This window comes from Bubalus bubalis, chromosome 1 (genome assembly GCF_019923935.1).
Source record: "Bubalus bubalis isolate 160015118507 breed Murrah chromosome 1, NDDB_SH_1, whole genome shotgun sequence".
NCBI lineage: Eukaryota > Metazoa > Chordata > Mammalia > Artiodactyla > Bovidae > Bubalus > Bubalus bubalis.
In genome coordinates this window covers 194,507,916-194,535,864 of record NC_059157.1, presented here as the reverse complement: position 1 = coordinate 194,535,864, position 27,949 = coordinate 194,507,916, and the positions used below count along the sequence as shown (strand labels likewise).

The following is a 27,949-nucleotide window of genomic DNA, read 5'->3' as shown; positions in this document are numbered from 1 at the left end:
TTTGTATTACAGAGGAAGAAATCATCCAGAAACAAACACATAGTAAGATCCACTGGGTACTGACTAAGGAAAGGGAGAAAATTAAAAGGACACGAGTGAGGGGGGCACCACAACTTAAAACAGTGCCGTGGAAGCTTCACAAGCAGGTGACACGAGAGAAAAGCCCCCGGGCACCAACGCGCGGGCCCTCTGGCCATGGTCTCCCAGGGACCTGAGAGAGGGCTGCATGCTGGGGGGACTGGGCAGGAAGACAGACAGAGGGACAGGCGGAGAGAGGACAGGAGGCGGAGGGAGGGAGGGGTTTCCCAGCTACTCAAAGGGCTCTGGCTTCACCATGCGTGAGACGGCAGCCACTGAAGTTTCTCAGGCGATCTTAATGGTGTTTAAGTTCATGAAAAAGGTACTATTACCTTTATATTATTTATTATTCAAAGAAAAACAAATACACACCACAACAATTACTGCCAAAGAGCAGCTCACTGGCGAGAGTGAAGTGAACTAGCAGAAGGAGGAGGGGACAGGTTTCTGACACTCCTTGATGACACCACTTGTCATGAAATGTCATTAGCCTTTCTTTTCTCGTGTATAAATGAACGGACTGATCATAATCTGCAATGGTTAAATTTTCTTTAAAAGGAAACAAACAAAAAAAACTCCACAAACAGTTTTAAAGACAAGGAAAGCCGTTCCTCCAACTGTACGGAGCTTAGTACTCTCCTTCGCCCTCGCCTTCCCACCACTGCCTCTGACCTCCAAAGATCTTCTAAGAACACAGACTGAACACTTGTTGACTACAAGAATTACACTTCGCCTACAGCTCCAAAATTCTAGAGTCCTAATTTACCCTAAATTATTCAGATCAAATATATCTATCAATCCCACTGGTCATCATTTATTAATACTTTAATTCCATGTCATACTCTCAAAATTTACAGTGTTTTTAGGATGGTTCCTCATTTCATCACTATCATCTTTTTCTGTTATTATACTTAAAATCTGTAAAATGTATACCAAAAGACTTAACATTTTCTAATGTAATTTACTATTCCCCTTCACTGGTAGATTTAAAGATCTCACTTCCCATCTCATAATTCTAAACTCACCATTATATAATTGAAGTAATTTTAAATGGATAAAATAAGTTTAAAACTGACCAAACACTTGAATGATTTAGGTTGATAAACAGAAACGTTTTCCTAAAAAACAATTTCCAGGTTATACTGTAAGAGATTAAAAGCAAAAAGAAATCATGTACCTCATTGGCTCCACTGAACAGAGGCTCTCCAGTGTGCATTTCAACCAAAATACACCCAAGGGACCACATGTCAATAGCAAGGTCGTAAGGCATTCCCAGTAGCACCTCTGGAGACCGATAAAAGCGACTCTGAATATACTGGTATATCTGAAATATATTTCAATAACAGTTTCTGTTTAATTGTAGTCAATACTGTATGAAGAACACAAGTCTAACATGAACAGAAAAAACTGAGTTATCAGTAATGCTTACTGATTTCAACATTAGACTATGAATACTGTTTTAAAGAACTAAATGTTTCAAGGGAGTGGTAACTCTAAGACTCTGAAATGCAAAATGTGCATATACAAAAAATTCAAGCCCTTTATTTAGTTCAGTCCTAACAGGTACTCAAGATATATTCTAAAACAATAATGCCTTATTAGAAGAAAATATGATTGAGAACTATTTATTTCCCTATTAACTACTCTTCGCTGCTGTGGCTACCATTAATTTAACAGCTAAATTATATTTAAATTAACTTAAAGAATGAAATTTCTTCAGGTTAATTCAAAACATTAAGAGTCAAACTCAGTACAATGTAATTGAAAATTCAGACACCTATATTGTACTAGTCTCACAGATAAACCTAGAAACACAGCCATGCAAAGATTCAACTGGGGATCATTTCTGACTAATCGCTTCTTTACCCCATCCTCCTCCATCCATCATAAGACTTCTTAGAAAAAGAAAATCTTGAAATGGATTATTTGCAATGGGATAATCTGAGAATGTCTTCAGAGATCAATTCATCTTCACTTGGCCATTTAAAATTTGTATCCAGAAATATCACAAAAGCAAAGATAGCTTTATATTAAAAGGGAGAAAACAAAACAACACCCTGCTAACTAGACTACCTAACTTAATACTCAAACCGGGCAGCCAGTGGCACGAAGATGCTTTCTCAGAAAGCTGCTGGGGCCCACCCCAAACTCCAGCCGAACCTCGGAGAATCATCTCATGACCCCACAAGCAGGTCAACCCGACCTTAAGGCCTTTTCGAAGTGAAGAAAGTCTAACTGAAAGGGACCAGGAAGAAGAAGTACACTACCCAGTTTTTAGAAGCCAAGAGCACCCTGAAGCCCCAAAGACAAGCTACTACTGAGTCTCATGTTTCCCAGCTTGTGAAAGAATTCTGTCACCCACCTACCCAGCTGGCGAGCTGCAGAGCAGGGGTGGGCTATCTGCAAAGCTGAGCCTGCTGCCTTCTGACACTGAGCCAGCAGACCTGGAGGAGGCCCGCTGCATGTCTATTTTGGAAACGATTTCCCATGGGATTCTGACATAGTCACATATTGGGTTGGCCAAAAATTTCACTCGGGTTTTTCCAAGCATCTTATGGGAAAACATGAACGAACTTTTGGCCAGCCCAATAATTAAAAAGTCACTAAGCTAAAGGTATAGTTGTCTCCGTCTGGTAGGAGAGAGATAATAGTGTTTGATATTAGCACAGAATATACGACTTGGTTCAAAAAGGAAAAAATTTTGCAAGCCTTAAAATCTATTCAAGTGATTCAATATAGGCACGTATTTTCCATTTATAATATACTCTATCTCTTATTAACAACTACAAGCATCTCTTGATTTTCAGAGGCACTGAAACTGCAAACTTTGCTTCCTATTCCTTCCATTTTTAAAAATTACTTTAATGCAGCATTTGCTACCATAATTGCCAGGAAATAACAAAAGGACAATCCTGTTAACTGGTCATAAATCTTCATGATTAAATTAACCTAGTTTATTTAAAAGCTAGAATAAAGTTGGAGAAGACAGAAAATGTCACTAATTTGGAAAAACAAGAAATGGAAACCCAATACGAAACACTAATATCTGAAAGTCAGTTATGTTTTTACCTTTAAGAAAAAAAGAAAAAGAGATGCATTTTCAATATCTACAAGTAAATAGGAACATTTTAAATAAAGTATCAAATAGTGATCCTAGCTGGTTTCAAAGAGAACAACCTACAACTTTTGTTTCATATGCAAAACAGAATAGTTTTCATAATGCTAGAAAGAAGAGAGAGAAACTTGCTTTCTTAATCAACTAAACCTAAATCTACATATTGCTATGGACATGTTTGCTTTTAGCACCCAAAAACAAAAAATTAGTTTGTTTACCACAAACTAATACGTCCACTGGGCTTCCCTCGTAGCTCAGTTGGTAAAGAAGATGCCTGCAATGCAGGAGACCCAGGTTCGATCCCTGGGTTGGGAAGATCCCCTGAAGAAGAAAATGGCGACCCACTCCAGTATTCTTGCCTGGAGAATCCCATCGACAGAGGAGCCTAGCAGGCTACAGTCCATGGGGTTGCAATAGTCGGACACGACTCAGCAACTAAACCAAACCAGTATGTCCATTAGCTTGGCCACATGTCATAATTTATATCCATCCTGCTTTCTCAGGATGGATATAAATTATATCCTTTTAGCACACACATAATTTAACATAAACTTTGAAAAACAAATACCTTCTAATTCAAAGTTATTACTATCAATGTTTGCATTTAAAAAAGGATTTCCCAAAATAGGTATCAACACAGGTGATTCAAGATTTTAAAGATAACAATCCTGTAATTACCTTCAAATTGTATACAGATTAGTAAGATTTCAATATCTATTTACACTGTTTTACCTAATTCTAACTTTAAATCACAAGTTATGAAATATACTTACCCTCTGCCCCAACTGACAAGAACTGCCAAAGTCAACAATCTTGATTGCACTGCGTTTAGGGTTACAAAGAAGGATATTCTCAGGTTTTAGGTCACAGTGAATGATACTAAGTTCTGGAGTCGCAAGGAAAAGCAGTGCAGTGCACATCTGTTGTGCAAACTTTCGTGTTAGGTTCAAGGAGACACCTCGAAAATTGGTGTTCCTCAGCAAGTCGTAGAGGTTGTAGGACAGCATTTCAAAAACTAAACAGAGATGGTTTCGAAACATAAAGTGGCGTTTTAAATGCACTGTAAGAGAACAAAAAGTTTCATTTTAAATTATACATACCAAAAAAAAAAAGTGAGAATAACACATAGGTGAATTCTACAATACTCTATAAAATGTCAATGTCAAAGGCGAAGTTTATCAAATTAAAATTAGGAGATAAGCATTCCGCAGTAAGCAGCACATTCTTTCAGCAGTTAAGAATATTGGGGAAAAAAAAAAAAGAATATCGAAACTAGTCATCTGCTGAATCCATCCGCCAATAAGCAATGTAATGTAAGAAGTCCCACCAAAATGCCTAAGTCAGGTCTGAAAACACAAGCAGTAAACCTACACGCAGTACTCTAAATAATAATTTTATCCTCACATGTAAGAGAAAACACTTTTGACTTCCTGAGACCCCCACACCTCATGACTTCATCTAAGCTCCAGCCACTGGGATGTCCAGCCTGTGACAATGCTATCCATGGCAGACCTCTCTGGGAAGGCTTTGATATACATATACACAATCTGCTCTGCTAAGCCTTACGATTTCACCAATAATTTTCTAAAACAATTGTCAAAGGAAGACATTTTTCTTTCTTTTAGGCAAATACAGCAAAGGCTTTGAAATCATGTTGTAAGGTACTAAGAGTTCATAATCAATGTATTTGATTACGTTCATCAAACTGGTACATAGGATTCTTATCCAAGATTGAAGCTTTGGGGAAATTTCAAAATAAAGCTCCATCACAAGAAATTATGAGTAGGCTTACGAATGAGGAAAGAGTATAGAATACATTACTTGGTATCACTACTGACCTTCTTTAAAGGCTTGAGATAGTCAATAAACCGCTTTGAAAAGTTGTACTGTTAAGTATTGGAGAAGGCAATGGCACCCCACTCCAGTACTCTTGCCTGGAAACTCCCATGGACGGAGGAGCCTGGTAGGCTGCAGTCCACGGGGTCGCTAAGAGTCAGACACGACTGAGCGACTTCACTTTCACTTTTCACTTTCACTCATTGGAGAAGGAAATTGGCAACCCACTCTAGTGTTCTTGCCTGGAGAATCCCAGGGACGGGGGAGCCTGGTGGGCCGCCGTCTATGGGGTCGCACAGAGCTGGACACAACTGCAGCGACTTAGCAGCAGCAGTAGCAGCAGCTGTTAAGTATTAACGCTAACTGCACACCAGAGGAAGTCACTGCCCTCCAGCAGGACAGCTCTCACATCTACCAAACTGAGCACCTGTAACTCAGCTGAGATGACATAAAACCACCATCTGTCAAGGCTACCTCCATCTTGGCCTTTTAGTAGAACTTAAACAGAGGTTTCTCTACAGCTCTATCTGGAATAACCACAGCATTACTCAGTACCTGGGTCCCGAGAACGGGGATACCTGTGCTGTCCTGGTGGTAGACCTGAACTGCCTCCCTGAAAGCTCACCATTCTTGTTTTTAGATCATTCCTGACACAAATGATTGCAAGTCGGGATAACACAATACAACAACTACCACAGCTCTATAGGAGTCCACAGTACAACTCAATGCTCAGCCACAGTTACATAAGAATGTCTAATATCTGCTCTTAATCACTGAGTTCATAGGTTTAAAATGAAGAACACAGCTCCACGTGACATAAGATACCCCAGAGACATGGTCCAAGTAACAGTTTTGATCTAATTAAGCAGTGGCCACTAAAGGGATGCAAAAGGTAACTGATGTCAGAATTCAAATGTGACTATGAAAATCCCTCTAAGAAGCTATGATCAGAATATTCTTCTGATGGAAGATCAATCCACTCAATTCCACTGATTCATCATTCACTTACTGAATAAATGTGCTGAGCACTAAAGACATTGTCAAAGGAAGCTCAAATACAAATATGTATGTTCAGTTTTTTAAACTGAACTTTGGGGAAAATGGAGGGTTGGCAAGACTTTGTTTTAGACCTAAACTGAGTGCTTTTTTAACTAGACCATGGCTGGTAGCAAATAACCCAGATAAGAAATTATGGTATGTGGTAAAAAAGTAGATTATTATTTTAAGTTCAAAGACTTAAGACTGTAAAACTCAAGAGTAAATTGATCAAATCATTTCAAAATTAAAGTTATCACACCATAAAAGAGCAATACAACTCCCAGACACCTTACATTTAATGTATTAACTCTACTGACAGGGCAGTGTCTAAAGTTCTCTGTGCTTGTTTTTAATACAGAACCTCAGTTTCTTGAGACAGTGTACGTGAGTTCACCATCTTCCTAAATAAGAACTTTAAAAAAAAAAAAAAAAAAACTCATCTAAAAGAGTATCTGTAATGACTCCTGCAATCACTAAAGTCAGTTTATTAAAAACAAAAATCGTAATTATTATAAGTTAACCAAGTAGCTAATATTTTGTGTTTTCTTTCAATAAAGCAGAAATACATAATTATAGTGATGCTATCAACATCTTCTCTACTACTTAAGCAAAACTTCAAAATAAAACACACAAGAGTGAGGAAGAAGAGGGGAGTTATGTTCAAAGACCGTAAGTCAAGCACCCTTAGAATGTCCTTCCCAGCCTCCTATGCCCCTTGAACGGAAAAGCGCCCACCTTACACTAAATACAATGAGAGTGAACAACAAACATGCAATGAATGTGAGAAGAAAGGATTTTAAACACAATGTTATTACTATGGGTTATATCAGGTATCTACAAAGACAATAAGAAAGAAAAAAATAGTATAAGCTCATTTATTATGTCAGTGGGGAGTGAAGGGTGTTCCATAAATGAAATCTATCTGAACCATACACCTTTAAACATCAATTTTTTGTTTCTATTATTTTGGGAGGACTAAAGAAACATAATGCTCTCTATTTCTTAAACAGGAGTCTGCTAATGAAACTTAACCTCGTGCTTATCAGGTAAAGCTAGCATTTCTGATGTGAGTTGCTGCTGCTGCTGCTAAGTCGCTTCGGACATGTCCGGCTCTGTGCGACCCCATAGACGGAAGCCCACCAGGCTCCCCCGTCCCTGGGATTCTCCAGGCAAGAACACTAGAGTGGGTTGCCATTTCCTTCTCCAATGTAGGAAAGTGAAAAGTGAAAGTGAAGTCACTCAGTCGTGTCCAACTCTTCACGATCCAGCCTACCAGGCTCCTCCGTCCATGGGATTTTCCAGGCAAGAGTACCGGAGTGTGGTGCCATTGCCTTCTCCGGATGGGAGCTGCTAATACACATCTGTTTTTTTTTAAGTCTGTAATTAACTGGTCCTAAAGTCTCTTTTCATTGAAAGGACTGTTGCTGAAGCTAAAATGCTTTGGCCAACTGATACGAAGGGCCAACCCACTGGAAAACACCATGATGCTGGGAAAGACTGAAGGTAAAAGGAAAAGGAGGCGGCAGAAAATGATCAACTCAAGGACATGAAATTGAGCAAACTCTGTGAGACAGTGGAGGACAGAGGAGCCTGGTGTGCTACAGTCCATGAGGTCACAGTCAGACAGGACTTAGCGACTGAACATGACTGCACAACAACAAAAGTCTCTATCTTAGAATGTATAATTAGAAGATGTTTTGCCCATATATCAGTTGGCCCTAGACTTCACTGTTGCTGCTGCTGCTAAGTCGCTTCAGTCGTGTCCTACTCTGTGCAACCCCAGAGAGGGCAGGACTTCACTAGTTTCATAATGCTTCTGTCTCCTCTTTCGGTACTCAAAAGAAACACCACAGGATAAGGAAACAAACATAAGCTCTGCAGTTAGATCAAAGCAGATTAAGATTCTCACTCCAAGAACCCTGGAAATCTTACTCTTTGTACAAACAACCTGTAATATACGGATTCTACTATTAATGCCTCTGTACAGGACTGAAAAGCGTAAGGAACACAGCAGGAGTTCAAGAAATGAGGCTACTATTTCTCAAGAAGAGCCTGACACCTTGGTTCAGACATTCCAAAAATGGTTCTATAACCATTAACAACATAATCGCTCACTTCTAATTTCTGAGCTGTACTAGAATGATTAAAGTTAACAGGAAGAGAACTCTCTAGATAAACAAGCATCATTAAAGCAAACCAATGATGCTTGCAAGTTGAAAAACAAAAGATGCGACTCTCATTTGTTTTTACACTACATGCACCTGGAATGCACGTTCCCAAAGATTAAAAGATTACTGGTGTATTAAGTAACACATATAAATTGATGCCCTTCCAACCGAAATAACGGAATTTTGTATTCAATCACTTTAAAATACAGTTAGCACTCTTCACACAAGAATAAGCACAGCTCACACCGGCATCTGAGTCGGGCACGCTGCGCCCTGTCTGCCTGCTTACCTATATAGTATTTCATTTCAGTGTCATGTTTGTTCATGAGCTCAAGAAGTCGCACTTCTATCTGGGCTTGATTCAGAAAAGCCTTCTTGTTCTTTATTATTTTAATGGCAACCCATTCCTGTTCCACACGATCATATGCCTTTACAACCTAAAAAAGAAAAAAAATAAATATTTCATTAATGAACAATTTAACAACAGCTTACAGCTCACCTTAACTGTACATTTATCTAACGCTTCCTCTGCCCTTCCCTCCTAAGAGAGACCCTACTCATTTCTATTCAGTAGCATCTATTCACTACTTTGTTACTTTAAATCAATTTTTCAAATGGGTTTCTTTCACATCCTTACAGTATTTTTAAACATCCACAGAACAACTTTCTTAAAATTAGACTATTTTCCTCCTTCAGAAGTAAATTATGACTCTTGACAGGTACTTTTTTTTTTTTTGTTAACTTCTCACTAAACAGCATCGTTAAAACTATTCTTTTAATTAAAAAAAAAAAAAAAGCTGGCTTAAATTCCAAGCATATGTGTGAGATATTTAAAAGATTTTATCTGAAAAATGTAGATAACTTTCTTAATTTAAATTATATTCTCATAGATAAAAACTTAGACATATACCAGAAGAACGAGTTTATGCATTAAAAGTGATAAATAACCAGGAAATAAGTTTAAAATGCCGTAATTAGGGGATTTTGAGTTTTAAAATGAGAATGAATGCTAAGGAAGCGGAACGGTCATGTGCAAATCACTATGCACACCTCTAGTTTAAAATTTTACTCATTTAAAACAAATTTCACACTCCTACAAATTTACACATAAATTATAAAATAGTTTAAAAACGGTATCTCTGCAAAGAGTTAATCTTATGTGTCTTTTAAATCAGAGGGACCCATGGAAACCTCTGACTGAGCGGGTCTGATATTCTTCTGTGTCACTGGCCGTGTAGACTGTCCCAGGAGCTGCAGGCTACTGCCCGGATCCCAATGGTCTCCAGGACAAAGGCCACTAACGGGGGCCCAACTATTCACTGACTTAGCAAATAGTTAACCGGCTCAGTGCTAAAGCAATGTTTCCAACCCCGAATGACACATTCAGTAGGCTGTTTTCAAAAATACCAATGCTCAGAATCCAGTCACAGAGTCTGGTTTAATTGTTTGGCGCCCAGACACTGTCCTCCCTTCCCCCCCGCCACCCCCCTGACCCCCGAAGCACCCTGAAGACTTCAACGTGCAACCAGGACTGCCGACCACTGCCTTAAGAAACACAGGAGCCACTTCTCTGACGAGGATCTGGTAGAGAATTTAGTCTGACCCAGACAATACGGCAAACATGTCCTGACCCTGAACATACTCCAGCCTAGGAGAAAGGTATCAATCAGTCTGACCTGGTAAACTGGTTTGGATGTCAAAGAAGGCTATGTCGTCACAGGTTTGCTATGCTCATTTGATCTTAGGAAGCAAGAGTATGAGAAAATTAAAGTAAGGGGGAGGGAGAAGGTCACGGTGAGCTCAAAGACTGAGTACTGAAGGGAAACTAAGCTGAGCGAACAGGCAGCGCGGCCAGTTTTCACGGCGCACTCCACAGAAGTCAGAGCAGCGTCCTGCAGAGAGGAACTGCCTGAACACCGGGGTAATTCTGAAGGTGGGGATGACAATCACTCTACCTAGGGTGTTCACAGCCTTACTTAAAAGGCAGGCCTCAGAAATGCCTTTCCTGAAATGGCTTGGGTAGAGAAAGCAGAAGTTGCTTCTGCCACAACGTTAAAAGTGAAAGAAAGGGCGTCCCTGGTGGCTCAGACGGTAAGGAATCCACCTGCCAATGCAGGAGACTCAGGTTCAATCCCTGGGTTGGGAAGATCCTCTGGAGAAGGGAATGGCTACCCACTCCAGTGTTCATGCCTGGAGAATCCCATGGACAGAGGAGCCTGGTGGGCTACAGTCCATGGGGTCACTTTCATAAAGTGAAAGTATTTATTTCATAAATACTTTCATAAAGAGGGACTCCCCCAGACACTGAGAATCCTGACTCAGGAGAAGAGGTTACTCATCAAGGGGAAAGACCCCAAACTACGTATAATTACAGAAAGTCTCTGGAATCGTGGAAAGGGACAGACATGTTAGACACACAACACCAGGCCTGGCAGAGCCACAGCAGAACTACAGAGATCTTCTAAGAACCTCATTCATATTTCCCTATAGGTCTAAGCTTGATCTGTCTGGGCCCAGAGCTGTGGCTGTTTTGCCCTAAGCATAATTAGACTAACACATGCTGAATTTTTCCTCACTGGTTGAAAAGAGGCATATTTTTGCTTTCCTGCACAGCAGGAACAGATAAGTAAGAGTATACAGGTTCCATAGTTTAAAAAACAAAAACAATCTCAAAAAAAAAATCACCAAAAAAGCCACAAGAATTATTTGTACTGCAAATTAATAACTGACTCACTGCACAAAAGCTACAAGGCAAAGGAGACTGGGATTAACAGTAAATCATACCTCAAACAAAACAGCTCTGTGACTTGATGACATGGGATGAGAGAAGACAGGGAGACTTATAGGTGGAAACAACCAGGAGCCTCACAGCCAGATACAAACTTTTTAACAGGGCAAGGAGAGAGGTCTGGCAGCTCTGAGTCTGGGCACAGGTGAGGCAAGAGGCTAACACAGTTAAGGTCTGCGCTTCATCCTGGGCAAGTGAGAGACGAGAGCCACAGGTGGAGAGAAGAGGCCAGGGATGAAGAGAAACACAAGGCCCGCTGGAGTGCTTCCTCGCTCTTCCGGGCCGAAGCTGCCTGAAGGATCCCACCCATCGGAATGATGCCCATCACAGTACTAGCAACGCTGATGCCATGAGGACTTAACAGGAGACCCTCTGTCCACTCAGAGAGGCCTGACGGAGCTGCAGGAGGAGCTGAGGACAAACTCGGGGCCCAGCCCTGGGCCTCCAAGTCTCCAAGGTGAGAGGACACCTACGGAGGCAGCTGAAAATGGTCATTTGTTGCCCCCTTTGGAGGAGGAGTATCAGGCAGGAAGGTAATTATCTCCAGCATACATCATGAAGAACCATCCAGAGACTAAAAGCCCAGTGAAAGAGGCAATACTATCTGTTAGTGATTCAAATCAATCACTTAGTAAAGTAACTACTTGGTAGCCATAGTAACTTTGTGAAACAAACAAACAAAAGTCTAATGGAGTTTTTATAGCTGATGCAGCTGATAATAGTTTTACTAACCTTAGAGAACTATAATAACCCAAATACTTACATATCCGTTCTTTACATCTATCTACAAATATTAGAAGAGTACTACTGAGAAAAGGCGATAATAACATGACTCACTGAGAAGTTCTCATTTATAAAATTCAGCAACTTGTTAGATTACCTGTCCAAAGGAACCTTTGCCTATTAAGGAGTCAATTTCGTAACGATCCATCCACTTTTCTCCGTTTTTTACAATATAATCATAGTTATCATCATCATAACCATCGTTGTAAACCTTCCGTTCCTTCTTATGACTAGAATCGTCTCCCTGGCCCTGTTGGTGTCTCCGCTTCTTTTTTGCATAGTAAACCTAAAATGAGAGAATCTAGTGTTAACTGTGTAATTAAAAATCATGAGGCATGGCGTGGCACCATATATATACATATATATCAAGAGTACATATGAGACAAATCTGCCATCAGTAAGAAACTGATGAATTTTTATTCTACAGAACAAAAAAAAATAAATTTCTATAGTTGCTATCTGAATTACAGAATAACACTAATACACATCAAATGAAAAACATCTACAGAAAAATTCACTTTAGAATTATACTGTTCATATGTTTTATAAAGAAGAGATATTACGTGAGTAGGCCAGAGTCTCCCATTCAAGAAAAGCAACAGGACCTGATTTACATTTATTTTTTAAACTAAGGTATAATTTACATTCAGTGAGCTGGTATAGATCTTAAGAGTGTATAATATAAGGAACTTTGGGAAAACGTATATGCTGATATAAACAACAAATGCTAACCCCACCCCCTTCTAGTCAATCCCAATTTTATATTTGATCCTAAAGCAAAAGATTTCAGAAATGAAAGGTGAAATGTATATGAACTGATACTTCACTAATATGGGAAGGGCCTCTGTGACAGGCCCGGCTTTGAGCTTATGACAACAAATTAATGAAAACCAGTCAGGCCCCCTCCCCCCACACTAAAGGTCACAGAAGTTGTGGTTGATCACAGACTAAGTTATTTTCCTTGTATCTGTTTTTCTTATAAAACAGTTTCTAAGACTAGTAAAAAATAACAGGTAGACTAGGCAATAGTTCTAGTAGTTGGTAATTAATGAGGCAATAGTTCAAGTAATTGGTAACTAACTTTGAGGAAATGATAAATTACACTGTATAAAGCAACATCAGAAAAACTAGTTTACCAGGTAACAGTTAAAAACAAGCTTCAACAAAGCTACTTAACAGTATTAGTTTATCAGATTATTTTCAGATGACCAAAGACTAGTTTGAAACATCTTTTAGAACATATAAATTGTAAACAAAATCCAACTTAGAAATGTTCCTCATTGAGTTCACTTCAATTTTATCTTGCCACATTGCCACAATAATACTGGCGTTAAATAGCACCAAACTGCTAAGAAATTTATACACACATAAGAACATCTTTTTAAATGGCTCTCAAACTGGCAGAAGATAAGTCTTTAATGTGGAAGTATATAGGGCCCCACTGGAAGAGGAAAGAGAGCACAGGCGTGACCACCCATCTCCAGAAAAGCTCATTTAATAATTCACTACACAGCTAGAGTTGTTGTTAGGAATAAATAACAACCAAGCCAAAGGGCTAAAACACCAGAAAAATAATTTCTCAAAGTGAAGAGTCAAGTTGGAAGATGAGTAATTCACAGTGCTAAGTTTTTTATCCTACTTAATCCCCCCAAAAAGGCTTTCAGGTATCTTACAGTGAAAGGATACAGATTAAAAAAGAACACACATTAAAAAGAAAATTTTAAACCACACAAATATAGGTATTATCAGATAAACTAGGCCAAACGCCTGTTAACTGAGCATTAAACACATATCAGAGCTTCCTGACATCTCTGGCAAAAGCAGAAACAGATACATAAAAATTTAAGCAAAATTCTGTAACATTTTCATACTTTTACATTATCACTATTCCCTCCCTTTCCTCTGAAGTTTTGGAGAAGGGGTATTATAGAAATTATAACTCAGCATGTATTAAATATAACTTTGAAAAAGAAGGGAAGTTATTCACAATTATCTTTTTACAGTTCTTGTTTATATAGCATCTTTCTTTTACACAATTATGACGCTTTTATCTATAAACCACTAACTTACCAGTCTTCATAATCATCATCAATATGACAATCCTTGGGAATTAAAAGTAATTTTAATATATTTAAACACACTACAAAATAGCTTGTTTCCTCCACTCTATGGCGAGATAGACACCGTTATAACAAATCAATAGTTCTTACCTCATTAATATGCTTATATGTTTTGATCAAGTCAACAGAAAGTTTTCTCAGGGGAGCAGTAGCTGGATCACGGAAGGTTTGGGGCATCCGCCTCTGTAACATGACAATATCAGGCATCACCTTAAATAGACAGAGAAGACTAGCACTTTAACTATACTGTACTGGTATGAACTCCCTCTTCTGTAACCTGTGCATACGTATTTAAAACAAAACAGACATCCACATTAGAATATGAAACATTCTCTCTTGGTCATCTCTTTCAACCGGAATCCAATGAAGACAACCACTGGAACAAATAAATGAAATTAGCAAACAATGTACCCAGCTGCAATGCCTTCAATTTTGTTCCCCAAATTTAACGAGAGGATTACAGACATCCCCCTGGTCCAGGAGACACGCAGAGGCTGCCCAAAAGGGCTTCTCCACTGTACAATCAGCCTAAGGGAAAATTTCTTCTGAATGGTTCCTCCAGCCTGACCTAGTTCACAACAGGCAGACAGACCCCACGCTCTGCGCAGCGCCTGCCGGGAGCACAGCTGAAATCTGCTCTTGTGTCTTCAGGCTGACCGAGGAGATCCACACTCCGCCTTAACACATCCAACTCCCCCTCCACACTCCCTCTGCCCACCCTGCACGGCACGTGCCACCACCTAATATCCTGGTATACGTTTACTGGGTTACTGGTTTTAGTTTTTCTCCTCCTTCCACTCCTGGGAAAACGCCATATGGGGCAGACATAGCTGACCAATGCTGTATTCCCTCTGCCTACACAGGAGAGACATACTGTCTGAAACACAGGAGACATTTAATAAATATGTGATGAATAAACAAGAGAATCCATAACACCAATATCCCTATCTACGATTACACTAGCAGCTGACCACAAATAAGTTCCAGAGAACACCTTAAAGCTAATGAAACCTTTTTAAAAACTCATTTCAACCACACTCCCAACACAAAGCTAACCCACGGCTCTTTCATCATCCAATAAGCAGTCAGGGTTCAACTGTGAGCCTCCTGCTAGATGGGGGATGGAATAGGAAACACAACCGTCCTCCAAACACAAACACAACACACCCAGAAATACTGCAACTGGCACACCAATGACCCTAGAGGGTGTGCCCACCCGACTCCTCCACCTCATCTCAAGCTTCAGCAAAGGGGTTCCCAGAGGGTCTTCCGTGACCAACAGATCCTCCAAGGCAATTACAGACATCCAGGTACCCTCAGTCACCACCACCAGTCACCCTCGGGCTGCTGTCCAGCTCTCACAACAGACATACTAGCAAAACTACCGAGCCCACGGGACAGCCTCTTTCAAAGGTACTCTAGTCAACCTGAAGGGCAGAGAGACACAAGACATCACACAAAGGCCTCAGAGAAATGTCTGGAGTCTTGGGAAAACGAACCCACAATAAGCAAACAGAAGAGAAGACAGTTGTCAGGACAGAACAGGAAAGAACCCCATCCCTGCGGCATGAAGAGATGGCGTGATCGTAGTGCTTACCTAGCTGTACTTCCTCTTTTTTTTCCTATGAAACAAGTGGAAATTTTATTTGAGCCAAATGTGAGGGTTACAACCTGGGAACAACAACTTAAGACACCAGAACTGTCCTGCCTCTGTAGTTTCTCTTAAACCAATATTAACATTAGTTTCCTCTGCATCTATAGTCAAACCCTAAAAAGTTTTCTGCACTCAGTATGTGAGGTGTGCTATGGGCTTGTCCTGTCACCAAACACTGCTCTCCTCTTCCACAACGAGCCAAACTGCCGACAAGGCCACGCCAATTAGCTAATTCTAAATACCTTACTTTTATGTACTCTGGCCACAGAAATTACTGTTTCAGGGGCATCTGTATGTATAAACCAGATGAATTCCACCCACAAAAAACTGGCCTTTACATAAGACTGCATTTCACTGCTTGAGATGCTGCCTTGTACAGAGCAGGCACTCAAAATTCATTTCTACATGAATTTTAAAAAAACAAATTCATTTCTACAAACTAAATAACTCTTTCTTCACTAACTTTCATTGTAATTTCATGTTAAGTAACTATCTTCTGTTTTTCGCTACTGTGGTACAATAAGCACCAATCCAGAATTAGAAAATAACTCGTCCAAATACACACTCAGTTATAAATCTATACTAAGACTCAAAGCTTCTGATGCTTTATCCACTTCCACCGTCTCACAGTCACAAGGTCAGGAAAAGGTAATGTGGCCAGCTCCCTTCCTCCCTTCCACCGCTGGGCGAAAGCCTGCGGTGTCCAGAGGAGCCAGGAGCCCCCAGCCTCCACACTCCCCCAGCATCCTCAACTGAAGAGGAAGCTGTGAGCTCCCCTCCCGTGGCCGCAGCTCTCTGGCTCTGGAGGCCAAAGAAGCCTCATCCCGACGCTCCCGTCTGTGGAAAGACACAGATCACTCTCTCTCACATACACACACAAAGCAGGAGTTCACACCTCCTACAAGGTAAGTTACAAGAGCTCAAACAATCTTCTTCCTTGAGAAGAGTCCATAGCGTTAAGTGCTAGGACTTCATTTAAAATTGATTTCTAGTTTAATAATACCTATTCCATCTATTTTGTTTATGTTTCCCTTATATTTTCATATGTAGTGGAGAATGAGAAACACTATGTCCTGTCTTTTTCGCTATTTTGAGAGCTATTAATGAACCCAAATAGCATATGTAAGACATACCCAGAATACGCAGTTTAAGAACCATGAAAGTTACTCTGAAAACAGCCCAGAGAGAGACAGCATTCTAAACATCAATCACACTTGTCTACATTCACTTTTACTACATTTATCTTTTGATAAAACTGTGGTTAAACTTATATGAAATAAACTCACACAAGAAAGACTAACTACTAGAAACAACATGTTAAGTTAGTTCCTTTCAACTTACTTGTACAATAAATCTTATTCAAAAAGCACCAATAGGATGATTAGTAAGAAACAGTGGAAATCAAGTAACAAAATTAGAGAACCTTAGAGCTACAAAGTACTCTGGTGGGTCCAGTCTAAGGTCCCAATCTTACATTCAAGGAACCGAGAGAAGGTTCCAGGTGACCTGACTCAAGTCTCTCAACCAGCTCATGACAAGCCCTGAAGTCCATGTCTGATGCCCGGCAGACCACACCACATCAGTGCCTTTACACTTCAGTTACTAAATAAGCTTTTAATCTGCCTTTTAGGTTCTGGGATTTCTGGAGTTTGGCAGAAGTATCTGGCTGAATATTATTACTTAAAAGATGGTCTTTTTTACATCATATGAATCTTCAAAAACATTTTACAGCTTAAAATGGAAATGCTAAGTAACTTATCTCTTACTGGAAAATAACCCTCAGGATGTCGGTTGTATCTAAAAATAGGTACTTTGCTAACTAAATTACCGACTACTATCATATAAACAAACAATAACTTTACAGGACTGGATGTTTTCCCTAGCCCTCCGCAGACGCCAAGTGTTAGAGCTGAACGAGCACTGTGTGTGAGCAGTAGCGAGCCTGGCGTGGGCCCAGGACTGCTTACAATCCTGGAGAAGGCACCAACGGGAGTTCAGGCCCTCCAGCTGTAAAAGAGACTGAAAACAGGACGCCTGCCTGATAGGCTAATTTTGAACAAGGAGGAAAATGAATCCAAACGTACTTTGTTTCTCCAAAGTGCAGTGTGAACAGATGACTGTGCTATTACTACTTTTTGGGTGTCCAGAGAATTTTCTTCTGGTGTACACAACACTTTCCAATTCTGACCAACTGCTCCAATTCTTAAACATACAACTTCTCAATTTACTGTATAAAACAAATTCTTACATCCTGCCATAATTTACCTTAGCATTTAACTGTGATTGTTATTACTGACATTCAGTGTCATTTTATAAATGCAAAGTCAGTTCAACTATGATCAAATCTTACTATAATATACACAAGGGGGTCCTCAAATAATGATGCTACTTAGGTGGATCTATTCTAAGGTCCCAATCTTACACTCAAGGACAGAAAGAAGGGTGCAGGAGACCTGACTTGAGTCCCACAGCAGATCACGAGTCAGGACCTGAAGTCCACGTCTCATGACTGGCAGACCACGCCATGTCAATGCACAGTAGCCAATAAAACTATGTGTTACTGAATTAGAAAAAAACACGTTTCCTAAAGAAATCCAGTATTAGAAGTACTTTGAAATTTTCTAAGTTTTTGTTTACATTAAAAGATCTAAACAGTGACAAACTAAATTCCTAAGTACATGGAAAAAAGGTCATTTTAAACACGTAACATACACTCCGTCTCAGTAAGGAACAAGACTTTACCAGAACTATAACTAGTTTGGGGAAAAAAAAAAAAAAAAAAACTCCCCAAATCAAAAAATCAACATAGTGGATGCAGTTAACTCAGGAAGATATTAAAAATACACACTTATACACACATGCATGTATGTATATACATCCAGAGATGTCAGTATATTACATCTATTATAGCACTTTACACTATCCATCTTATGTGAAATCACTGAATCTTAGTCTGAGTGGTAAAATGAGAAGCATGGTTAATTTACATTTTTTCTTTTTAATTTTAATGAGTTTCATATTTAATTCTATAAAACTATACTAAAGTAATTTCTAACAGTGGGAAGTCTGCGCTTTAAGTTTGCTATAATGGAATCTGACTTGTTTTCCTATAACTTACATTTTTCTACCTAACTGCTTTCCCATAAAAACAGCTTTAAAGTTTTTTAATTTTAACTAATATTCTTTATTAGAAATAACTCCCCCTTCTCACTGCAGAATGAGAAAATTTGAATTAAAGTAAAATACATAGGGAAAAAGAAAAAAATCCAACAAACTTTCAAATGCAAATTTCTCAACATGGTCTTTTTTGTCAATCTGGAATCCCCCGTCACATGCAAAACTGAAAAACATTAAGGCATTTTGCCTATTTACTATTTTATCATTTTGAGGAATAAATTACCATCCCAACAAATCATTAGGAATACATTGTGAACATACCTGGTTAGTTAGAGGTTGCTGAATCTGGTCAGAATAAGATAAGGCAGAAACCTGTTGGTCACTTATGTTTGGCTGGCGACGGTCACTGTACTGATGTGAATGGGGCATCTGTCCAGCCATCTGAAGGCCAGCAGCATGGAATGAAAATGACGGTGCAAGCCGAACAGATGAAGGTTTGCATGCTGAAGTCTCTCCTCCTGCGAGAAGATAACAAGTGTGGTTTAAAGGATGCACTCATATCCTGACGTTTCTATCTTTTAACCTATCTGATAACTCTTTAAAATAAGGATTTCAGGTTGTTCTATAAATATTAAGTCTTTAAATCTGCAAACAAGGATATGATACTCAACATAACTGCTGTACAATAAACAGTACAAAACGTAACACTGATTCAAATGAGTACATATAAGCCTGTTTCAAGAGAAAACCTTAAGCAAATCTTTTTGTAAACTAGTGGAAATAACCTTTAATACTTACTTTTACATATTAGATCTTAATCAATTAAGAACCATAAGTAGCAAAAGTAATCTCTGAATTCCTGCAAAGGGCCTGACCAACAGATCAGCTCTTTAGAAATCGATTCAAAGGAACACTGCCGAGAGTCTGCTCTGCACCTGCCAGGTGTACAGCCATCAATAACCAAGAGCCCCCAAACCAGGTGAAAAACTTGTCCTAGCGGTGCTCACCACTGACACGGGTAATTAAAGGTTGAGTACACAACTCATGGAAACAAAGTCACAGGCTGCTGCATTCCTGACTCTTCCAACACAGTCCTAAGAGAACCCAGACCAAGAAAGCCTGCCACAAAAATGAACAATCGAGAATCATCCCGCAGGTAGACTGGGACCATGGTCATGATTTTTCATGGCAGAAAAGAAAAATGAAGATTTTGTTCCTAAAAGTATTTGGCAGCTAACTAATAAAAGTTAATTTTTCTTTAGGAAAAGAGAAAGACTTTTCTTCTTATATTCAACCAAATTTGCAAACACAGACTAAAGCCAGAAGACAAACTGTAAAACCCTGGCCAACCAACACTGGCCCAGCATACCCGTGCTTGTCTTGCTAAGTAAACTAGCGAACTCTGACCACACCACACACCACATTGCTCAGCACTGGGGTACTTTTTCTAAATTGGGCTTGTTCTAAAACATATTTAACAGCGCTGGCCCCAAAGTGAAGAGCACAGATCCCTGGCCAGACTGCTGTAGTCTGAAATCTCAGCTCCACACTCACCAGCTGTGTGACCTTGCACACCTAATTTCCTGATAATAACATCTACCTCCAACAGTTGTAGTGAAGGTTAAAGTGCTTTAATACATGCAAAATATTGGGCTGGCCAAACCATTCTTTTAATTTTTAAGCACTGACTATATCCCATATAAGTACTAAACACACCCTATATAAGTACTGAATATATCCTACACAGCAAACGCCACTGTCTTCCACCCAGTCAACCAGCGTCAAAGCTCTGGGAGTCACAGTAGAGATCTTTTCCTCCACTGACCACCTCATGCAAATGGCAGCCCGATCCTGCTGACTGTGCCTCCTATGAAAAGTGAAAGTGAAAAGTGTTACTCGCTCCGTAGTGCCAGACTCTTTGTGACCCCACCGACTCTTTGTGACTCCATGGGCTATAGCCCGCCAGACTCTTCCATCCATGGGATTTCCCAGACAAGAATACTGGAGCGGGTTGCCATTTCCTTCTCCAGGGCATCTTCCCAACCGAGGGATTCAACCTGGGTCCCCCACATTGCAGGCGGATTCTTTACTGCCTGAGCCACGAGGCAGAAGAAGTGCCTCCTAGAGAACACTCAGCTCTTCTTTCCATCCCCTTGCTCGGTCTCTCGCTTGGATGGCTGAAGTAGATCCCTAGCAGCTCTCTTTGCCCATGTGCACCCCTCTATTCTTCAGATGGCTAGAGGGACCATTTCCACAGGGTAAATCTCAAATTCACAACCCCTACTTAGCACTGCTTTTAGACCTTAGCTTCTATTTCCCTCCATTACAGCATACAGTCCTTAACTGACCCGAAGGGTAAGATTAATAAATATCTGCTAAATAAGTTAAGGATAATGTTCCTATGATGACAGGTGGGATAATTTCTCTAAACATGTCATTACTCATAATTAAAAAATAAATCCAATGATGCAGAGCAACTTTGTTCAGTTAAAAAAACTTTTTATCCTAAGGAAGTAACAGATGATGATGTGCACAAAGATAATTAGGGAAGAATGTTTATCTTGGTATTGTTTGCAACAGCAAAAAACTGGAAACCTAAATGTCAAATAATTGGGAGGGAGGTTAAATCTGCATGTTAAAAACATAAAACACTAGGAAGGAATATATTTAAATGAATATGGAAAGAACTGAGGTCCTTGATCTAGAAAAAACTCTTATAAACAAACAGCAGACAGACTCTACGGCTCTGAACGGCAGTTTACCGCTCTGGGTCCTGGTTTCCCACCCATAGCAGTGGAATTACTGTTAATATGCTAACCCTGTTCCTTTAGGTTAGGTACAAGTTTTAACTCAATACCACAAGCAGACGTGCAGAATAGAACCTGGTACATAACAAGCACCTAAAAAAAAATATCAGGTTCTGTATATGTCATCAATGTTGTTATTACATATTGTATTTAAACTTATTTTTTATAACATATAGACAAATCATTAGTATACAGTTTAACCAATCATCATTAGTTGGTTAGCCAACCTTGTCCTGTGGGGACAGGAAAATAAAAACTGCCTTCATTCCGGACATCGCCGATACCATCGTATGATCCCTCCCAGTCAGTATCTAATGACCTCGACCCCTAAAGTTACTACTACCTTGACCTCCAAAAACAGATTCATTTTATGTACATGAATTTGTTTGCTTAATATCAGGCTTATAAACTGTAGCTTGTTTGTTATCATTACTTCAGCCTACTTTTGATTAACACCGGATGACTCCCAGTTTCTAGATGGCTCAATAGGTAAAGAATCCACCTGCAGTGCAGAAGACACAGGAGACACAGCTTTGATCCCAGGGTCAGGAAGACCCCCTGGAGGAGGGCACAGCAAGCCACTCCAGTATTCTTGCCTGGAGAATCCCCATGGGCAGAGGAGCCTGGCGGGCTACAGTCCATGGGGTCTCAGAGCTGAGCACGACTGCTTGAAGCAACTCAGCATGCACATTTCCAGTTCAGGGCTATTATAAACACTGCTACTAGGAACTGACTGCTTTTTGATACAAGAGATGTGGTCCTGTTGGTTTTTTCTTCAGTTTTTGTTTAATCAATCTGTTTGTTCCCTAGCAGTTAATGAAAATTCCCTGTGCTCCACTCCTTCACTAACACTTGGAATCATCAGTATTTCTAATTTCAGCCATGAAAGTTGGTGTGTATTCCACTGTGATTTTAATGTGCATTTTCCTCCTGCCTATGAGCATCTTTTCATTTATCAGTCACTTCGATATCCACTTATGTGAAAAGCCCATTCAGATTGCTTTTTGATTTTTCTATCAAGTCATTTTCTTACAGATTTCTAAAATTTTTAAAAATTACATTTTTAACATATTTTGGATATAAGCCCCTTATTGGCTAGCTATAGATGGTTTGTATTGTCTCTCTCTTAATGGTGTTTTTTGATGAACACCATCTCTTATTGTTAGCAACTTTTGATTTAAAATTAGTACATTTGGTGTCTAAGCAATCTTTCCTTATACCAAAGTCATGAAGAAATCCCATGTTATCTTCCAGAAGTCAAGTTTTACCCCTCACATCTAGAGATATGCAATGCTCTTGGATCTGATTTCTATGAGTCTGCAACAGCAATCAAATTTCATTCCCTCCCCAGTGGATATCCAATTAACCCAGAAGCAATGATTAAAGACAAACTTTCCCAATGCCCTGTGTTGTCATCTTTTCTTAATTCACATACTCACATGTTTGATGTGTTTTGGATTCTTTGTTCTGTTGGATAAAGACTTACCTAGAATTCTTACATCTATGTGTAAGAACCAGAGATTGCCTAAATCATGGTAGCTTCAGAAGTTTTAATATCTAGCAGAGAATTTTGTTCTTCTTCAAGAATGTTTAGGCTATTCTTAGCCCTTTGTGTGTCTATGTTTTCAAGTTAGCTCATCAAATTCACCAAAACAAACGCGTGCTGGTGTTCTGGTTGACGCTGCTTCGCCCAGGAGAGTGCTCTGTACATTAGTCACAGTCCCTTCACCTAAGACTGGTTAACAAGGCCTTCTCTTTCCTCTTTGTGATCAGTCTAATCAAAGGCTTATTAATTATATTAAGTATATTCTTTTACGTGTATTTTCTATTTTTGCATGCATCTTGTTCTATCAGTTAGCAAGAGAGGTGTATTAAAAATCTCCCATTTAGGTTATGTATTGGGTCACACAAAGTCGTTTTCCTGATGAATAAGGCCTTTTATCATTATAAGCTGCCCCTCTTTCCTTCCAGTAATGCTTTTCACCTTGTCTGATATAGTTTCCCTGGTGGGTCAGACGGTAAAGCGTCTGCCTGCAATGTGGGAGACCCAAGTTCAATTCCTGGGTCAGGAAGATCCCCTGGAGAAGGAAATGGCAATCCACTCCAGCACTCTTGCCTGGAAAATCCCATGGATGGAGGAGCCTGATAGGCTACAGTCCACAGGGGCACAAAGAGTTGGACACGACTGAGCGACTTCACTTGTCTGATATGACAACAGTATGACACAACAAGCCTTCTCTTAATCTGTGCGTGCTGTCTTTTCTCCATCCTTTACTTTCAACCTATTTCCTTAAATCTTAGGTTTGTTTCTTGTCAACAGGCTTCCCTGGTGGCTTGGCTGATAAAAGAATCCCCAGGGATAGATCCCTGCGTTGGGAAGATTCCCTGGAGAAGGGAAAGGCTACCCACCCCAGTATTCTGGCCTAGAGAATGCCATGGACTATACAGTTGGAAAGAGTCAAAGAGTCAGACACAACTGACTGGGCTTCCCTGATAGCTCAGATGGTAAAGAATCCACCTGCAGTGCAGGAGACCCCAGTTCAATTCCTGTGTCGGGAAGATCCCCTGGAGAAAGGATAGGCTACCCACTCCAATATTCTTGGACTTCCCTTGTGGCTCAGTTGGTAAAGAATTTGCCTGAATGCAGGAGACCTGGGTTCGATCCATGGGTTGGGGAAGATTCCCTGGAGAAGGGAAAGGCTACCCACTCCAGTATTCTGGCCTGGAGTGCACAGCCCATGGGGTCACAAAGAGCCGGACACACCTGAGTGACTTTTACCTTCACTCTTCTTGTCAACAGGGTACAGTTAAGATTTAATTCATGTATGAACACTAATAATCTTTCTATTTATTCCAACTGTTTTATGTTTCTTTCTTACTTTCTGCTGGATTAAGCTTTTTATATACTATCCTTGCACAAAGATTATTACTTTTTAGTTATCTTCTAACACTGGGTACCCAGGTGGCGCTAGTGGTAAACAACCCGTCTGCCAATCCAGGAGACTTATAGAGACTTGGGTTCGACCCCTGGGTTGGGAAGATCCCCTGCAGAAGGAAATGGCTACCCACTCCAGTATTCTTGCCTGGAGAATCCTACGGACAGAGGAACCTGGTGGGCTACAGTCCATGGGCTCACAAAAGGTGGGACATGACAGTATGGATTATATATCCTTCACTCATCAAAATCTAATTATTCCTTTACTTCTACAAACTATTGTTGACTTGCATACACACACACACACACACACACACACCCCACCCCACACACCCACAAGACAGTGACTATTCACCCAGTGTGAGCAGAATCAGACTCAAGCATTTTGAGGGTCAGATTGATAATTTTTTGACATCCAGATAGCCATGAGACAAATAACCAAGAAATGGATAGCTGCTGCTTAATTATCACCGTTACCCTCCTACAAAACTATCATCCTACAACAGTTGTTTCACTTTCTTAATCTAGATCCAGTGAATTACATGCATTAAATTCAACAAGCGTTTACTGAGGGTTAACTGAGCCACTGCTCTGTGGGGTGACAATGCCATCGTGATCTGAGACAGCACATCTCAAACTTTAATGTGCTTCAAACCGCCTTTAAGGCTTGTTAAAACTGCAGATTCAGACTCAGGAGACTAGAGTAGGGCTTGGGAGTCCTCATCTCTAACAAGCCACCCGATTCTGCTTTGAATAGCAACTGAAAACATCTAACTGCTCACCTTAATAAAAGAAAGCTATTTTCCAACTCATGCAAGTAGCAGATAATCCAAAAATAGGCAATATTCTGGCTATGCAATACACCATAAGGCTTTTCCCTCTAACAGATATTGGGGTTTGTGGGTTTACTAACATATTCCTGTCTGTAAGGATGGTATGGAAGATGACAAAGAATCTGCTGTTCCTTTAAAAACTTGCTGTAGTAATCTAAATGTGGATCAACAAGAAATAACTATGTTTCTCACTTGTGGGGTTTTTTAAAAAGCTATTTACTATATTATCTATTTACTATGAAACCTATTGTAACTACCTGGTAACATTACTAGTTATGTAGTCAAGTAAAAGAAAACTTACGCTTCTAGCATGAAGGCCTCATGGATAGGTATGTCAGCCACAAGCTCACTGTCTCCTTTCTTAGCTCAACTGCCAGAAACAGACTCGCTTAGTTTCCTCTCACAATGTCAGCAAGTATTTAAGGTGTTCACTTAATCACCCCCTCCTATAATAAAACCCAAGAAGATGAGCTAATGTGGGAATTTCTTGTCAACCTGATTTTATAACCAAGCAAATCATCACGGCAACTTTCCATCTTCCCTTTTAATTCAAATGTTAATGAGAAAGAAGACTCAGTTTATCCTATAACAGAGATGACGACAATAAAGTATTAGGTTGAACTATATGAAATTGCTGATGTTAGAGCTCATTTGGCGTACAAAACAGCATTTCATACGATATGGTTTAACCTGCATCTGCTATATGATATGTAACCCTTATTCAACTAAATTAAAAATCATTTATAATATTTTAGCCTAAAAATGTTATCATAACACGTTGCAATAGCAGATCTTTTAATTTAATAAAAAATTTATGAAACAATTCAAAATTATCTTCAAAACCATTATGTGGAGTTCAATTCCAAAATAATGTTTTAAATTGCTGCCAAATAATATAAAAGCCAAGTTGGAGAGAATTACGCACTGCAAGGTTCTATCTTCATTTTTTAATGTCGTTCTGGATCCTTTTTACCATGAGCATATTTTTGTAACTTTTTAAAGGTCATAAAAACACTACTGGTAAATGAATGTGAGCACTCACTCTCAGTCCTGTCTGACTCTTTTGAGACCCCACGGGCTGTAGCCTGCCAGGCTCCTCTGTCCATGGGATTCTCCAGGTAAAAATACTCAAGTCGGTTGTCATTTCTTCCTGCACGGACTTTTTTAAGGTTTATAAAAATGCTGCTGATAAATAGTTTACTAAAAAATAAAGGAGCTTCCTCACTATGGTCTAACAAGAAATGGTAATAACTAGAGCCCTCATAGAGATTAGCACTGATTCTAGAGAAACATTTCATGAACAGATCTTAGAGACTGGGACAGGGCAAGACAGAGACTGCTGCTGCTGCTGCTGCTAAGTCACTTCAGTCGTATCCAATTCTGTGCGACCCCATAGACGGCAGCCCAGCAGACTCCCTCGTTCCTGGGATTCTCCAGGCTAGAACACTGGAGTGGGTTGCCATTTCCTTCTCCAATGCATGAAAGTGAAAAGTGAAAGGGAAGTCACTCAGTCGTGTCCGACTCTTAGCGACCCCATGGACTGCAGCCTACCAGGCTCCTCCATCCATGGGATTTTCCAGGCAAGAGTACTGGAGTGGGGTGCCATTGCCTTCTCCCAGGAATACTCTACGCTATGCTATGCTAACTCACTTCAGTCGTGTCCGACTCTGTGCGACCCCATAGACGGCAGCCCACCAGGCTCCCCCGTCCCTGGGGTTCTCCAGGCAAGAACACTGGAGTGGGCTGCCATTTCCTTCTCCAATGCATGAAAGTGAAAAGTCAAAGTAAAGTCGCTCAGTCGTGTCCGACTCTTAGCGACCCCATGGATTGCAGCCTACCAGGCTCCTCCATCCATGGGATTTTCCAAGCAAGAGTACTGGAGTGGGGTGCCATTGCCTTCTCCCAAGACAGAGGCAGAGGTAGACATAGAGGAAATACCAAATAAAAAAGCCTGGGAGAAAACCCTGAGTGGAAACAACAACCAGTTTAACCATCTCTGATACGAGACCCACATGTAGCGCCACTTGCAGCTAACCTGAAATTTTTTTATTAATATACTGACAGGGGACTATCCTTGTGATGCTATTAATCCACATTAGATTTTAAAGAGACGGAACAATATAAAAGAACAAAAATAAATGAAAATAATTCAAGTTAATTAAAACTAAGATGTTCAAATGCAGGAATTTTTATGAAGCCAAGTCTCTTTAGACAGAATTCCTTTAGAGATGAGGGAAGGGCAACCAAGCTTAAGTGGGAAGAAACCACCTCCGCAACATGACATACCCATAACAAAAGAGAAGAAAAACCAGCCAGTTGGACTTTGAATGATGGCTGAAAAGAAACGTACACAATTAAGAGGGTACCTGAGTGAAGTCCACAAGTAAGACACCATTACTACCAAGAACAGCGCCTGAGACATGGCCTGAATTCAGGAAATACCTGTTCCATGCAAGAAAGAACTGAATGCATCAGGAATATTTAGAATGTGAAGAAATGGTTCAAAAAGGAGGGAGAAAGCTGAAGGAGGCTAAGAATGAAAGAAGCATTTTTAAAATGAGAGGCTCATGAGCCTGAAATAAAGAACAGTCTGATTGGAGCACAGGCTATAGTCAATTTCTGACCATTTCCCTTACTCACTTTTACATCCCAAGCACATACCAAAGTGCCTGCCTCC

General features: G+C 40.0%; 1 protein-coding gene across 8 annotated transcripts in view; it reads right to left on the bottom strand.

The window, feature by feature from the left end:
• Window positions 1-27,949, bottom strand: part of DYRK1A (dual specificity tyrosine phosphorylation regulated kinase 1A) — a 148,222-nt gene that overhangs the window by 25,696 nt on the left and 94,577 nt on the right. For 5 of the 8 annotated variants that reach the window (XM_044948347.2, XM_044948371.2, XM_025293869.3 and 2 more), the window contains 6 exons: window positions 19,019-19,215; window positions 14,017-14,136; window positions 11,904-12,092; window positions 8,525-8,672; window positions 3,967-4,253; window positions 1,256-1,402 (listed from right to left, as the gene is read on the bottom strand). In XM_044948347.2, the coding sequence (XP_044804282.1) occupies window positions 1,256-1,402; window positions 3,967-4,253; window positions 8,525-8,672; window positions 11,904-12,092; window positions 14,017-14,136; window positions 19,019-19,215 (1,088 nt within the window). Of the gene's footprint in view, window positions 1-1,255; window positions 1,403-3,966; window positions 4,254-8,524; window positions 8,673-11,903; window positions 12,093-14,016; window positions 14,137-18,855; window positions 18,921-19,018; window positions 19,216-25,573; window positions 25,598-27,949 lie in introns of those variants that run through there. The other 3 variants (XM_044948367.2, XM_025293892.3, XM_025293882.3) reach the window with 3 other exon arrangements.